This window comes from Enhydra lutris, unplaced genomic scaffold (assembly GCF_002288905.1).
Source record: "Enhydra lutris kenyoni isolate GAN:26980312 unplaced genomic scaffold, ASM228890v2 scaffoldscaffold1, whole genome shotgun sequence".
Lineage (NCBI taxonomy): Eukaryota > Metazoa > Chordata > Mammalia > Carnivora > Mustelidae > Enhydra > Enhydra lutris.
Window position 1 is genome coordinate 44,888,912 of NW_019154085.1, and position 13,092 is coordinate 44,902,003.

Here is a 13,092-nt window from a genome sequence, read left to right on the forward strand (position 1 = left end):
GCCAGAAGGAAGTGACACAATATTTTGTAAGTGTTGAAAGCTTTGTCAAGCCAGAATCCTATACACAGCAGAAATATCCTTCAGGAATAAAGGAAAAAATCAAAACAGTCTCAAATAAAGGAAAACTAACAGAATTTTCCACCAGAAGACCTATGCTGAAAGTGATTATAAGAAGCTCTTTAAACCGAAAAGAAGTAGTAAAAAAAAGGAAACTTGAACATCAGAAGAAAGAAAGAGCAGGGTAAGCAAAGTATGGGTAAGTAAAACAGGCTTTTGTCTTAAGTTTTCTAAATTATGTTTGATGGTGTAAGCAAAAATTTTAGCACTGTCTGAGGTGGTTCAAAAAATATGTCGAAGAAATATTTAAGATAATTTTAAATGGAGGAGGACTAAAATTATGTAAAAGGAGATAAGATTTTTGTTCACTTCACCTTCTGAAAAATGTTCAAATGACTCACAGAGAGGTGGGAAGAAGAAAACAGAGAAATAAAAAACAGAACAAACAGGAAAAAAAATTTTTTTAATGGGAGGCCCAAGCCCTAACATTAATTACATTAAATGTAAATGGTCTAAATACAGCAATTAAAAGACAGAGATTGACAGAGTGATTTTTTTTTTTTCCTAATTGACCCAACTGGGGTGCTTGGGTGGCTCAGTCAGTTATGCGTGTGACCCTTGGTTTCAGCTCAGGTTGTGGTCTCATGGGTCATGAGGTTGAGCCCTGCATCAGGCTCCATGCTCAGCAGGGAGTCTGCTTAAGAATCTCTCCCTCTGCCCCTCCCTTCACTTGTGCTTGTGTGTGCATGCTCTTGTTCTCTCTCAAATAAATGTTAAAAAACTAAAAAATCCCCAACTGCAGTTGACCCTTGAACAACACAGGGATTGGTGGGTCAAACCCCTGCACAGTTGAAAATTTCTGTGTAACTTTTAACCTCATAAAACTTAACTGCTAATAGCCCACTGTTGACAGGAAGCCTTACTGACAACATAAGTTATCAGTTAACACATTATTTTGTGTGTTATATTTGTTATATATTATATCCTCACGACAAAGTATGCTAGGAAAAAGAAAATGTTAAGACAATTGTAAGGAGAAGAAAATACATTTACAGTACTGTAAAAAATCTGCATGCAAGTGGACCCATACAGTTCAAACCTGGGTTGTTCAGGGGTCAACTATATGTGATACCTATAAGAAACTCACCTCAAATATATTGATAGAGGGAAGTTGAAAATTTAAACTGGAAAAGTATGTGTCAAAAAACCATCAATCAAAGGAAAGTGGGAATGGCTATATATTAGATAAAGGAGACTCTAGAGCAGAGCATTTTACCAGAGACACAAAGGGGACATTATATACTGATGAGAGTCAGTCCACCAAGAAGGCCTAGCAATCCTAAATGGTGATGGGATACACAACAGAACTGCAGAGTATATGGGGCAAAAACATTGAACTGAAAAGAGAAACAGACAAATCCACAATTACAGATAGAGACTTCCCTACCCTTCCCTCCACAGTGAATACAACAACTAGATAAAATCAGCCAGGATATGGAAGAACTCACTAACAGCCAACAACCAACAGGACCTAACTGAGGTGTTTAGAAAATTTCACCCTACAACAGATTCAAGCAACAGCAAAATATGTATTCTTTTTTTTTTTTTTTTAAGATTTTATTTGTTTCCAGGGAGAGAGTGAGAGAGACAGAGAGAAAGTACAAGCAGGGGGAGCAGCAGGCTGAGGGGAAAGCAGGATCCCCACTGAGCAAGGAGCCTGATGCAGGACTGGATCCCAAGATGCTGGGATCATGACCTGAGCCGAAGGCAGATGATCAACAGACTGAGCCACCAAGGTGTCCCCAAAATACATATTCTTTACAAGAGTCACAGAAGATACACTAAGACCATGTCCTGTGTCATTAAACAAACCATTACATTTGAAGAACTGGAATCATACAGAGCGTTTTTCATCACAGTGAAATCAAACCAGAAATCAATAACTGGAAGGTACTAGGAAAATCTCCAAAAACTTAGAAACACACAACACCCTCTACATAAACCGTGGGTCAAACAAGAAGGCTCAAAAGAATTAAATACATCGAAATGAATGAAAATGAAAACACTCCTTATCAAAATTTGTGAGACAGCTAAAGCCTGGCTGAGAGGGAAATTTATAGCACTGAAATGTATGTGTTAAAAAAAGATGATGACTCTTGGGGCGCCTGGGTGGCTCAGTGGGTTAAGCCGCTGCCTTCGGCTCGGGTCATGATCTCAGGGTCCTGGGATCGAGCCCCACATCGGGCTCTCTGCTCAGCGGGGAGCCTGCTTCCTCCTCTCTCTCTGCCTGCCTCTCTGCCTGCTTGTGATCTCTCTGTCAAATAAATAAATAAAATCTTTTAAAAAAAAAAAAAAAAAGATGATGACTCTTGGGGCACCTGGGTGGCTCAGTCAGTTTAGCATCTGACTCTTGATTTCAGCCCAGGTCATGATCTCAGGGTCATGAGGTCAAGCCCCATGTTGGGCTCTGCGCTCAGTGGGGAGTCTGCTTGAGTTCTCTCTCTCCCTGTCCCTTTGCTCCCTCTCCCCTACTGACAAGCACTCCCTAAATAAATAAATAAATCTTAATTTAAATCTTAATTTAAAAAAATTTTTTTAAACATTTTTAAAAGAAGATTACTCTGAAGTCAATAAGCTTTCACCTGAAAAACTTAGAGAAAGTAGAGCAAAATAACTCCAAAGCAAACATAAGGAAATACTAGAGAACAGAAATTAATGAAATTGAAAACAAGAATAATTTTTTAAATATTGTATTTATTTCTTTTTAGTGAGAGAGAATGAGAACAGTGAGAGGGGCAGAGAGTGAGATTCTCTGCTTAGTGCAGAGTCTTTTGGAACGCTTGATCCCATGACCCTGTGATCATGACCCAAGCCAAAATCAAAAAGTCAGGAGCTGAACCAATTGAGTCACCCAGACACCCTTAACACAAAAATAATATTTAAAAAATAATTGAAATGAAGAAATAGCCTTTTAGAAATATTGAGAAAACTGACAAATCCCTCACTATATTGTACACTTAAAACTAGCATAACAATGTATTTTAATTACACTGGAATGAAAAGAAAAACTTAATAATAATTTTTAAAAACCTGATAAACTTCTAGTAGGACTGACAAAAAAAGGAAAGAAGAAATAAATTGCCAATATCAAATTTGACAATTTAGATGAAGTGGAATACTTCATCAAAAAATAAATTACCACAACTTACCTAATAGGACACTTGATCATTTAAATAGCTGTATAATTATTAGGAAAAGGAAATTAATTTTGTAATTTTAAAACTCCCCAAAAAGAAATCTCTAGGTCCAGATAGTTTTACAGGAAAATCCTGCCAAACATTTAAAGAATTAACACCATTTCTATTCAGTCTCATCCAGAAAAATAGGAGGAGGAAACATTTCCCTGGTTCATTTTATCAATTTATACTAAAACCAGATAAAGATGGTACAAAAAAATAAAACTATGAACCACATGTCTCTCATGAACTTAGAATCAGAAGTCTTTAACAAAATATTAGCAAGTGGAATTCAGCAATATATAAAAAATAATATATGCATCATGATGGAATTTGTTCCAAGGATGCATGGCTGTTTCAGTATTTCAAAATCAATCAATGTAATGTAGCATATTAAAGAAGAAAAATTGGGGTGCCTGGGTTGCTCCGTTGGTTAAGCATCTGATCCTTGATCTCAGCTCAGGTCTTGATCTCAGGATTGTGAGTTTAGGCCCAGTGCTAGGCTCCACACTGGGCATGAAGCCTACTTTAAAAAAGAAGAAAAATAACATAATTTAATGCAGAAAAAGCATTAATAAGATTTAACATTCATTCATTCATTAAAAACCCTCACAGTATGACTAGAGGAGAACTTCAGCTTGGAAAGAGCATTTACAAAAAAAAGCCTACAGTCAACATCACACTCAACAGCAAAGGCCCGAATGTTCTACTGCTATGACCAGGAGCAAGATGAGGTTGTCCATTCTCACTTCTTTTTCAGCAGGGCTGGGAGTTCTAGTCAGTGCAGAAGTCAAGAAAAGGAAATATAAGGAATACAGATTGGAAAGGAAGAGGTAAAACTGCCTCTTTTTGTAGATCACATGATGGTCTCTGTCCCAAGGAACAGATAAGAAAACTTCTAGGACTGATGAGTGAATTCAGCAAGATCACAGTTTATAAGAGAAACATACAAAAATTGATTGTATTTCTGTATACTGGTAATGAACATCTGAACAACAAAATTAAAAATACAGTATGATTTATAATCACTCAGAAATATTCAGATGTAGGACTTGTAAGCTGACAACTACTAATGTGGCTAAAAGAAAGCAAAGATCGAAATACATGGAGAGACATACTATGTTCATGGATCAAAAGACTCAATACTGTAAAGGTCAGTTCTCCCCAAATTGATAAATCAGTTTAGCCCAATTTCTATCAAAGCCCAGCAAGCAGACCAGTGGAACAGAATAGATACAACCAGAAATATGCCCCCGTGATTTTTTGACAAAGATACAAAAGCAGTTTGGTGGAGACACTCTTACCATATGGCTTTGAAGCAATTAGACATCCTTAGGCAGAAGACGATCCTCAACCCAAGTCTCACACCTTGTAAAATATTAACTCAGGATGCATGTGAACTTAAATGTGAAGCAAAAAACTTTAAACTTTTAGTGGGAAAAAAAAAACAGGAAAACATCCTCAGGCTCTAGGCCTTAGCAAAGAGATCTCAGACTTGATACCAAAAACATCCATAAAAGGGAAAATTGGTACTTGAACTTCATCAAAATTTAAACCTTTCACCCTGCAAAAGAATTTGTTAAGAGGAGACAAGCTGTGCACTAGAATATATCCTCAAGGGACTAGTATCTAGAGTACATAAAGGAAACTCTCTCAAAATTCAACAGCCAACACCCCCAAACAATTCAGTCACATAATAGGCAAAAGACAGTCACAGATATTTCACCAAAGAAGATAGACATATAGCAAATAAGCATGTGAAAAGACCTGGAACATTTTTAGCTGTTAGGGAAATGCAAACTAAAACCACAGTGAGACATCACACCTACCACAACAGCTAAAATAAAAATCAGAGACAACGCGGAGTGCGTTGATGACACAGATATTTCACTCAAACGTGGCCGATGGGAATGGCAATGGGACAGCAGCTCTGGAAGACAGCTTGGCATTTTCTCTTAAAACTAGATATGCATCCACCATCCCATCTAGGAATTTCACTCCTGGACACTTAGAGACATGCAGACTTGCGTTCACACAAGAGCCTGCACTCAAGTGTGTCTAGCAGCTTTATTGGCAATGGCCGCCAACTGCAAGGAGCCCAGATGTCCTTTAATGAGACTTAACAGGCTGTGGCACAGTTTGCGTGGACACTGCTCAGTAATGGAAAAGGATTAGCTGCTGATGCGCACAACAGCCTGGAAGGAGTGTCCACAGAATGATGGAGAATGGAGCAAGCCTGTCCCCGCAAATGATAACTAGGGTTCCATCTATACGACATTCTTGAAATGATGGAATTAGAGATGGAGAACAGATTAACAGTTGCCCATGGCTAAGGAAGGTGTGGGGCTGAAGGCAAGCGGGTCTAGGTATAAAAGGCCAACAGGAGGGACCTTCGAGGTGGTGGAAATGTTCTATATCTCATCTGTATTCTGGTTGTGATCTTGTACCACAGTGTTACTGGGGAGAAGCTGAGTAATGGGTACACAGGATGTCTCTGTATTATTTCTTTTAATCACATATGAATATATATCATCCTTAATTTAAAAAAAAAAATAGAACACCATGTGTTCAGGAGACCCTAATAGGGTAGCTCAGTATGGGGACTAGGAGTGGGAAGCAAGGTTTGCACAACTCCAGATGGAGGCAGAGGTAGCTGACCGAATGCTTGGGGGAGGGAGGATGGGACAGGTGCCGGGTTCTACACAGGGTCCCCGCTCTTCCACCTGGGCAGCCCCTCCAGGCACTCACAGGGCAGAGACCTTGAGAGATGCTGTTGGTCTGGCCGTGCTATCCCACAGATGAGGGGTGTGAGATGCGGAGAGGGTATGACATTAGGACTCCATGTGTAGGACAAGCTCAGACATCTGGATTCTCCACGCAGAGCTCCTTGCTCTTCCCCAGACCACCCCAGGTGCCAGAACCCGTCTCCAGGAACAGAACTGACCAATGAACTTGTCAAAGGGAGATCAGCAGGATCACGTTACCTGTAATGCCCTGTGTTCCTGTTCACTTATCTTGTTATCTGCTGGTCAGCGAGCAGCAGCCAGCTCCAAAGGTTTAAGCAAACTTCAGCCCAAACTGAAAATTCAGAAAATTATGATGTTAGCGATTTATTTTGTTTTTCTTGAAAATAGAGTGAAGAGTTGTGTTTTTAGCTTGTTAGGTCGGAGTGTGAGCCTCTGGTCTGCAGGGGTCCCCCAGCCCCTTCCTGCACATGCACAGTGTCTAGTAACCCACGACTCATCCCACGTGACAGTCAAGAGCGCAACTGATTGGCCAGCTGATGGGAATAGTGTGGAACTGGGCTCTCTGACCCCTGCCGGGTTCAACATGGGGGCCCTGGGCTCTGTAGCTGGAGGAGGGGTTTCTCCTGCACAGGAGAAGGGTCCAGACAGAATCATCCCTGAGGACACCCAGGGGTTGTTCCAGGGTTGCCCCAGGCGGGCCATAGCGATGGTACCTGGACCAGGAAGCTTGGCATCAGAGGGTTGGGGGGCCACTGCCACCACAGAGGCGAGCACGTGGCCCGTGCCTGGGAAAGATGCGTGTGTGATTCTGGTTCCGGCTGAACTCATGACTTTAACAGACCAGACTCCATCTTGGGACATTGGTTTGTTGCTCTGTGTGGCAACAGGACTAACTCCTTTGTCTCTTGCAGGACAGAGAACACGCCGATGATTGCCGGCCTCGGGAAGGTAAGCCTCGGTGAGCCGGGGCTCATGGAGCAGGCGCTTTGTCTCGGGTGCGGGAGAATTGGAGTCTTCCCCCGGCCTAGTCTCCTTTACTCCCACTTGCCTGCCCAGCGCACAGGGCTCCCGACCACGGACATAGGGTAGGGGGCAGGTTCCCCCACAGGGCAGGTCTGCGGCACCAGCCAGGCATCCCACTCCTGAACTCAATTCTGACACTGGCTACCTGGAGATGGCGTCAGAGCCCACAGGTCAGGGCTCAGGCCATGCACTGGCCTGCCCAGACCCCCTCAGACTCCAGGCCTAAGTACCAGCTTTCACCATGTGCCTCACTCCGGCTAGTTTCTCCTCTGCCCTGGCCAGACATTGGCCTCTTCACCTGCCAAGGGCCTCCCAGCACCGTCTGGGCCTCCTGGCCACAGCTGCTCCCTCGTGGCACTCACCCTGTCCTGCAGCTCCACCAGCCTGTGTTCAGGGCTTTGAACTTGGCATCTCGGGGCAGGTCCTGACCTTTCTTCTGAGAGACCAAGGTCCCTGCCTGCTTGTTAGACATTCCCTCTGGGCCCATGGGTGTGTGTGTGTCTCCTCCCTGGTTCCCTTCCCTCCCCATGCTGCCTCCTGCCATCCTGGACCTCACTGTGGAAGTCTAGGCAGTGCCTCAGTCCCACCTGGTCCTTGGCTCCCTCACTGAAGAGCAGGCAGTCTGTCTGGGACAATCTGTCTGTTGTGTCTCCACAAGATGTCAAGGTCTGTGTCTTCTATGTCTCTGTGGCCCCTGACTCTGGACCCGGTCATCCCCATCTGCAATCTGGATACCTGCTGTGGTCCCTGCCACTCTCTGCGCAGCATCCAGAGTGATCATTACATGTGCGAGTCAGGGCATCTCACCTCTTTCTTAAACTCATGTGCATCTGTGCTGCTGCACTTCGTACCTGACCCCACCTGTTGTGGGGTGCCGGGGTCCTGTCCCCCTTAGTCACTCCATCCCAGGAGCGCACTTGCCTGTCCCTCTGCCATGGCCATGAGCACCCTAGCTCATGCATTGTCAGCTTCACGCCCGCCCCGCGTGCCCCATGCGCCCGCCAGAGCGCTCTCCTCATTCGGTATGATGCTGTTCCCTCTTCCCTTCCGCCCTTGGTCTCTGGGCTGGTTGTGCCTTGAGAACTGGGAGTGCTCTTTGCTATCACAGGCAGTATCTCTGGTGCCTGGAGGTAGCAGGAAGCACCTGGTAAAGCAAATTCCTGCTGAACGAGGGAAGATAACCCTTCTCAGGCTCTTATCAAGGCCCCCAGTCTCCTGGCCGCACTCAGTAAATACCAACTGTCCCCGATGTTCCAGGAAGAGAGCAGTTGAGGAAATGTCACTTCTCTATCAGGAAATCTCGCCTCTGCATTGGAAGGCTGTTTTATTCTCCTTGCTCTATGATAGTCGAACATGCTGTCTCACATTGCTGCTGTCCCTGTCCCCAGGCCGCTGAGCTGGTGACCAGGAACTGCGAGGCTTACGAGGCCCACATGAGAGATGTTCGAGACTACCTGGAGGAGCGACTGGTGGTGAGCCTGGGGCCTGCGGGAGTGGGGTGGCCTGAAGTCTGGGGGCCCCATGCTTCCTCCGCGAGCTGAGGGTCAGGGTTGGTACCGCCCCGGGCAGCAGGCAGGATGAGGGTGGGGGTTGTTTGGAACTCAGTCCGGGGACCTTGGGGACAGGCAGGGTAGAGGCTAGAGGACAGAAGCCTGAGTCAGGAGAACCCCCCCCCAGAACCCCCAAAGTGGGCTCTGGACAAGTGGCTGATCTTTGAAGAGGCATGTTAGGAATACACCGGAGCTTGGGTGTTCGGTGGTTGTATGGTGGAGGGTCACACGTATTTGGAATTTTTTCTCCTAATAATTTTGCTTTCTAGGGAATCCCTGTAATTATTATAGGTAGATGCTTATGGATGAACTAATTAATTTATGTGTCAAGGTTGAGATTTTGTTTTCCAGAAAAGGCTCAAGCTCAGACATTAGTTGGGGGTGGGGAGTGGGGAGGCTGGTGTGTGCTTTGAAACTATCTCTGAAGTCTTCATTGCCTTTTCAGGCTGAATTTGATAAGCAGAGAATCCATCTGAACAGCCAATTTCCAGGGACCGAGCGACTCCCCAACACATGCAACTTTTCCATCCAGGGACCCCAGCTTCAAGGTGACAAGGGTCTCCTGGTCCCCGTGTAGGGTGGTGGGCACCAGAGGTAGCAGAGCGGCCCCCTAGGGTGGGTGTCCCCAGAAGGCAGGGCTGATCTGGCCATTTCCTGCTCTCCCTGCCCAGGCTCTTCACGTGGGTGCCGGGGGGCTTGCCGTTGTGCCCTGCACTCGTGGGCACTGAAGCAGAGAGGGAAGATGAGACTGAATTCTGGGCTCCTTCATCCATTTCCATCAGCAAGTTTGACAGAATGTGATGAGGACAGGGAGAGGAGAGGCAGTCAACTTTAAAATCTGGCTCAGAGTCAGGATGACGTGCACGCCTGTGGGGCTCTCAGTTCCCACGCTAACTGCCTCCAGGCTGGGGACCAGCAGGATCGCTGGAATCCAGAAGACAAAACACAGCTCACCCAGGGCACTGACCAGCAGTGTTCCACCGAGAGGAGATTCTGTGCCCTGAGCAGGAGGGAAGCATGTCTGCAGAGCACAGAGCAGTTTGGGGAAGTTCCTAGGGGAGAGGGGGTTGCTCCCTCTGTCTCCCTGGATGGCGCGGGGAGCACTGTGTGTCTGCACCACAGACTGGCCCTGGGCAGGTGTCACTGTGCTGGGGGATGGGACCCTGCACTGGGAAGCCGCCTCGCTGCTGGCCGCTGCTCCGGCTCTTCTTGCTGTGGGAAGAAGAGCACATCAAGTCCTCATCCCTGTTTTTGTGGGGATAGATGTATCATTTTCGGTGAGGCCTATGTCCATTTAAATGAGACAGATTCTTTTAATTAGGCCAATGGCTTTATTACTCTAATATCTCTGCTTGTGAAAGTAGAGGGACATGCCTTCCGGCTTAACCAAAACAGCACTCCAATGTCTCCACCTCTAGAAAACACAGATGTTAAGTTTCAGTGTCATGACTGGGACAACAAAGTAGGAAGTAAGGCAGCCGATGAGAGTTCTGGCGTCTTCTTCGGCCATTGACTGGAAATAACATGTTCGAGGCCAGATTTTAGGGCGGAATCGTGTCTGGGAGGAAGCATCTTGTCTGGATCCTGCTGCACCGTCACGGGGGATGAGAGGGCCTGGGCCCTGAGCCACCCCCCAACCCCAGGGGGCCCAAGGGAGGGAGCCTCCAAACTTGCAGCAGGGCAGAGGGGAGGCGGACAGGCGGGGCCCCACTGGCACACTCCGCCCACGGCCATATGCCGTGTCTCCACAGGGCGTGCAGTGCTGGCCCAGTGCAGGACGCTGCTGGCCAGCGTGGGGGCCGCATGCCACTCGGACCACATGGACCGGTAAGTGCCGCGCGCCTGAGCCGCAGTATCTAGTGCCTGTCTGCCAGGCGGCCAGAGGAGGCTGCCGGGCCTGGGGCTTCCAAGGAGAGGAGGGGAAGCTGCAGCCTCAGTGGGGGTCAGCTGGGAGGGGCTAGGCAGGCTGCAGGAGCTCCCTCTGTCCTGGGAAAGTGAGAGGCTCTGGGAAGGTTGTGACAGGCCAGGTTGGTTCTGGGTGGCCCTGCCGGGTGCAGGGCGATCCCAGGAGAGCAGCCCCATTGAGTGGTCGTGGCCAGGGCAGGAGGAGAGGATGTGAAGCCCGGGCACCTGAGACTGGCCTGACCCCGGTGGAGGAAGAGCAGGGCCACGGTTTCTCACTCACCATGAGCAGGGGGCCCACAGAGCTGGGTGTGGTGCTGGGTGAGGCCGCCAGAACCCCAGAAGGAGCCGGGCCACGGTCAGCAGTGGGCTGTCCGGGAGTCTGGCTGGCGTGGTGCGTGAGCCCCTCAGGCCAGGGGGCTCCCAGAGTCCGAGGGCTGGGCTGGGATGCCCAGGCCCAGTCATGGCTCAGAGCTCTGTCAGAGAGGGCTGCACGAGGGTGGGGGAGGCCAGGAGCCGGCAGGTGGCAGCCTGAGTGGCCAAGTGGCTGTCAGGGGCAGTGAGGCGGGGCTAGCGTGGACTGCAGAAGGACGCTCACAGAATGCTCCCCCAGCCCTCCAGAAGGGATCTGTGTGGCCCGTTTCCTAGACAGGGTTGCTGAGGCAGGTGTAGTCCGTGGTCTCACCAGCCACAAGGTGAAGGGGAGGGGACGAGGGGCAGGAGGGGCTGGGGGCGTAGCTGGGTGGGGACGGGTGTCTGATGTGGCCCCTGCGAGGGTGGGAGGGGGGGTGCCCCCTGGAATAGGAATGAGACCACCCACCCAGGGGAGGGCAGGGGGCCAGGAGCTGTGGGCCCTGTCCTTTCTCTCCCCTGCTCTGCGGGGGCCTCTGGCCTGGACCCTCAGGAACTGCAGCCATGAAAGTCCCTGCTCCCACCTAGCCCTGTGCATAGGGAGCGGGGCGTTTGTGTAGATGGCTTTCAGGAGCTCTGTAATGTGACAGAGACCTTGGCTGCACTGCTTCTGCCCAGCGCCTGTGTGTGTGGGCACCTTGGGTGCCTGCTGGCCCTTGATCTGAGCACCTGCTAGGGTTGGCGGCAGTGGGGAGGGAGGGGAAGGGGAGTGCCAGAGCTTCTGGGAACACTGGTGGCGCTCTGGGTTGTGCCTCCATCTCCTCTGAGACCCGGGGAGCACAGAGAGCTGACACAGGCTCTCACCACCCCCCAGGCCATCCCCAGTGCTGCTGAGCTGTGGTATCCCCTCCGACGTGGCCAGGAACGCGCTCCGGCTCAGCGTGGGCCGCAGCACCACCAGGGCCGAGGTGGACCTCATCGTGCAGGACCTGAAACAGGCCGTGGCCCGGCTGGAGTGCCAGGCCTAGTGCCAAGGACCCCCCATAGGAAGCCCTTCCAAGTGCTGGGCCAGGATGGCTCTCTTCCTAATTTGTCCCAGAGTGTCTGACATGGTCCCTTGCGGTGGGTGCGCTCATTCGCCGTCCCCGTCTCCCTGTTCCCTGTCCCCCATCCCCGGATCAGCAGAGAGCCCGTCTGTTGGGCAGGCAGACCCCACGGGCCACACACACCTGTGTGGGACTGTCCCTGCCGCCCGGTGGCGCAGCTTGAAGCAGAAGCATCCCCTATGGGGAGCTGGGAGTGCCACCCTCCTGGAAGGGAGCGTTTCCCCTGGAAGATAAAATCCTAGTATTGTAGACCATTGTCACTTGCTACCATGAACATAGGAAACCCGATTTTTGCTGCAGTCATGGCCTCCCCTGCCTGTTGGTCCATCTACCCCTGGGCCCTCTGATCTCACTCCGCCCTTCCCAAGCCCTTCCTCCACAGGGGGGCCACCAAGGTCAACCCCCTGCTCCATATCCCCCAACTTGCCCACCCTACCTGACCTCCTCACTCAGCCTGGTGGCAACCCGGAGCCCCCAAAGCCCCCAAGCCCCCAAGCCCCTCTGCCTTTTTCCTGTGGTCATTCACTCAGGGTTCCAGCTCCGGTGTGGGAGTCGGGAGGCAACCAGGCTTACGTGACCCCGGGTGGCTCCTGTGGTGGGAAATCCTCCCATTCCCTGCTCTGCTCCATCATAATATTGTTCCCAGACGGGTTCTTCTGTCTTCACCAAGGCTCTGTGACGTCCCGATGTGATGTCCTCTGTGACATCCCCATGCACCTCAGAGGGCGTGACTCTCAGAGACCCTTTGCATAGGATCGATTTCTTAGCCGAACACTTTTAACGTGTGGTTTTAAGGTGCCAAGAACTTCACGATGACTCTGAGGAAACCACTGTCAGAAATTCAGTGAACTAATAAAATATTCCAATGCTGGTATTAGACGTTGACAGTCTCTCTAGTGGGTGCTTCTCCGGGGCTCACTGGTGTGTCTGAGCTGGTGTGGGAGGGGCGCGTAGTGGCCCCAGTTTATCACTGGACGATCAGGCTTCAGCTGAAGATATTCGCTTGAGACTGTGTCTCTGCAAGTCCCTAGAAAACAGGTCACTAAAGTCAGCATCCTGCTGCCTCCAGGCAGAGGCCACGCTGATCCCAGTGGGCCCGGGAAAAAGCCGTGGGCACCTA

The 13,092-nt window shown here is 49.4% G+C and overlaps 1 protein-coding gene across 1 annotated transcript in view; it reads left to right on the forward strand.

Moving 5' to 3' along the window:
- LOC111141678 (selenocysteine lyase) overlaps positions 1 to 12,840 on the forward strand; it is a 36,160-nt gene extending 23,320 nt beyond the window's left edge. Inside the window, exons 8-12 of the mRNA XM_022494429.1 lie at positions 6,952 to 6,988; positions 8,452 to 8,535; positions 9,059 to 9,161; positions 10,365 to 10,440; positions 11,741 to 12,840. Of these exons, the coding sequence (XP_022350137.1) occupies positions 6,952 to 6,988; positions 8,452 to 8,535; positions 9,059 to 9,161; positions 10,365 to 10,440; positions 11,741 to 11,894 (454 nt within the window). The 3' untranslated portion in view covers positions 11,895 to 12,840. The remainder of the gene's footprint in view (positions 1 to 6,951; positions 6,989 to 8,451; positions 8,536 to 9,058; positions 9,162 to 10,364; positions 10,441 to 11,740) is intronic.
- Positions 12,841 to 13,092: the final 252 nt, after the last annotated feature.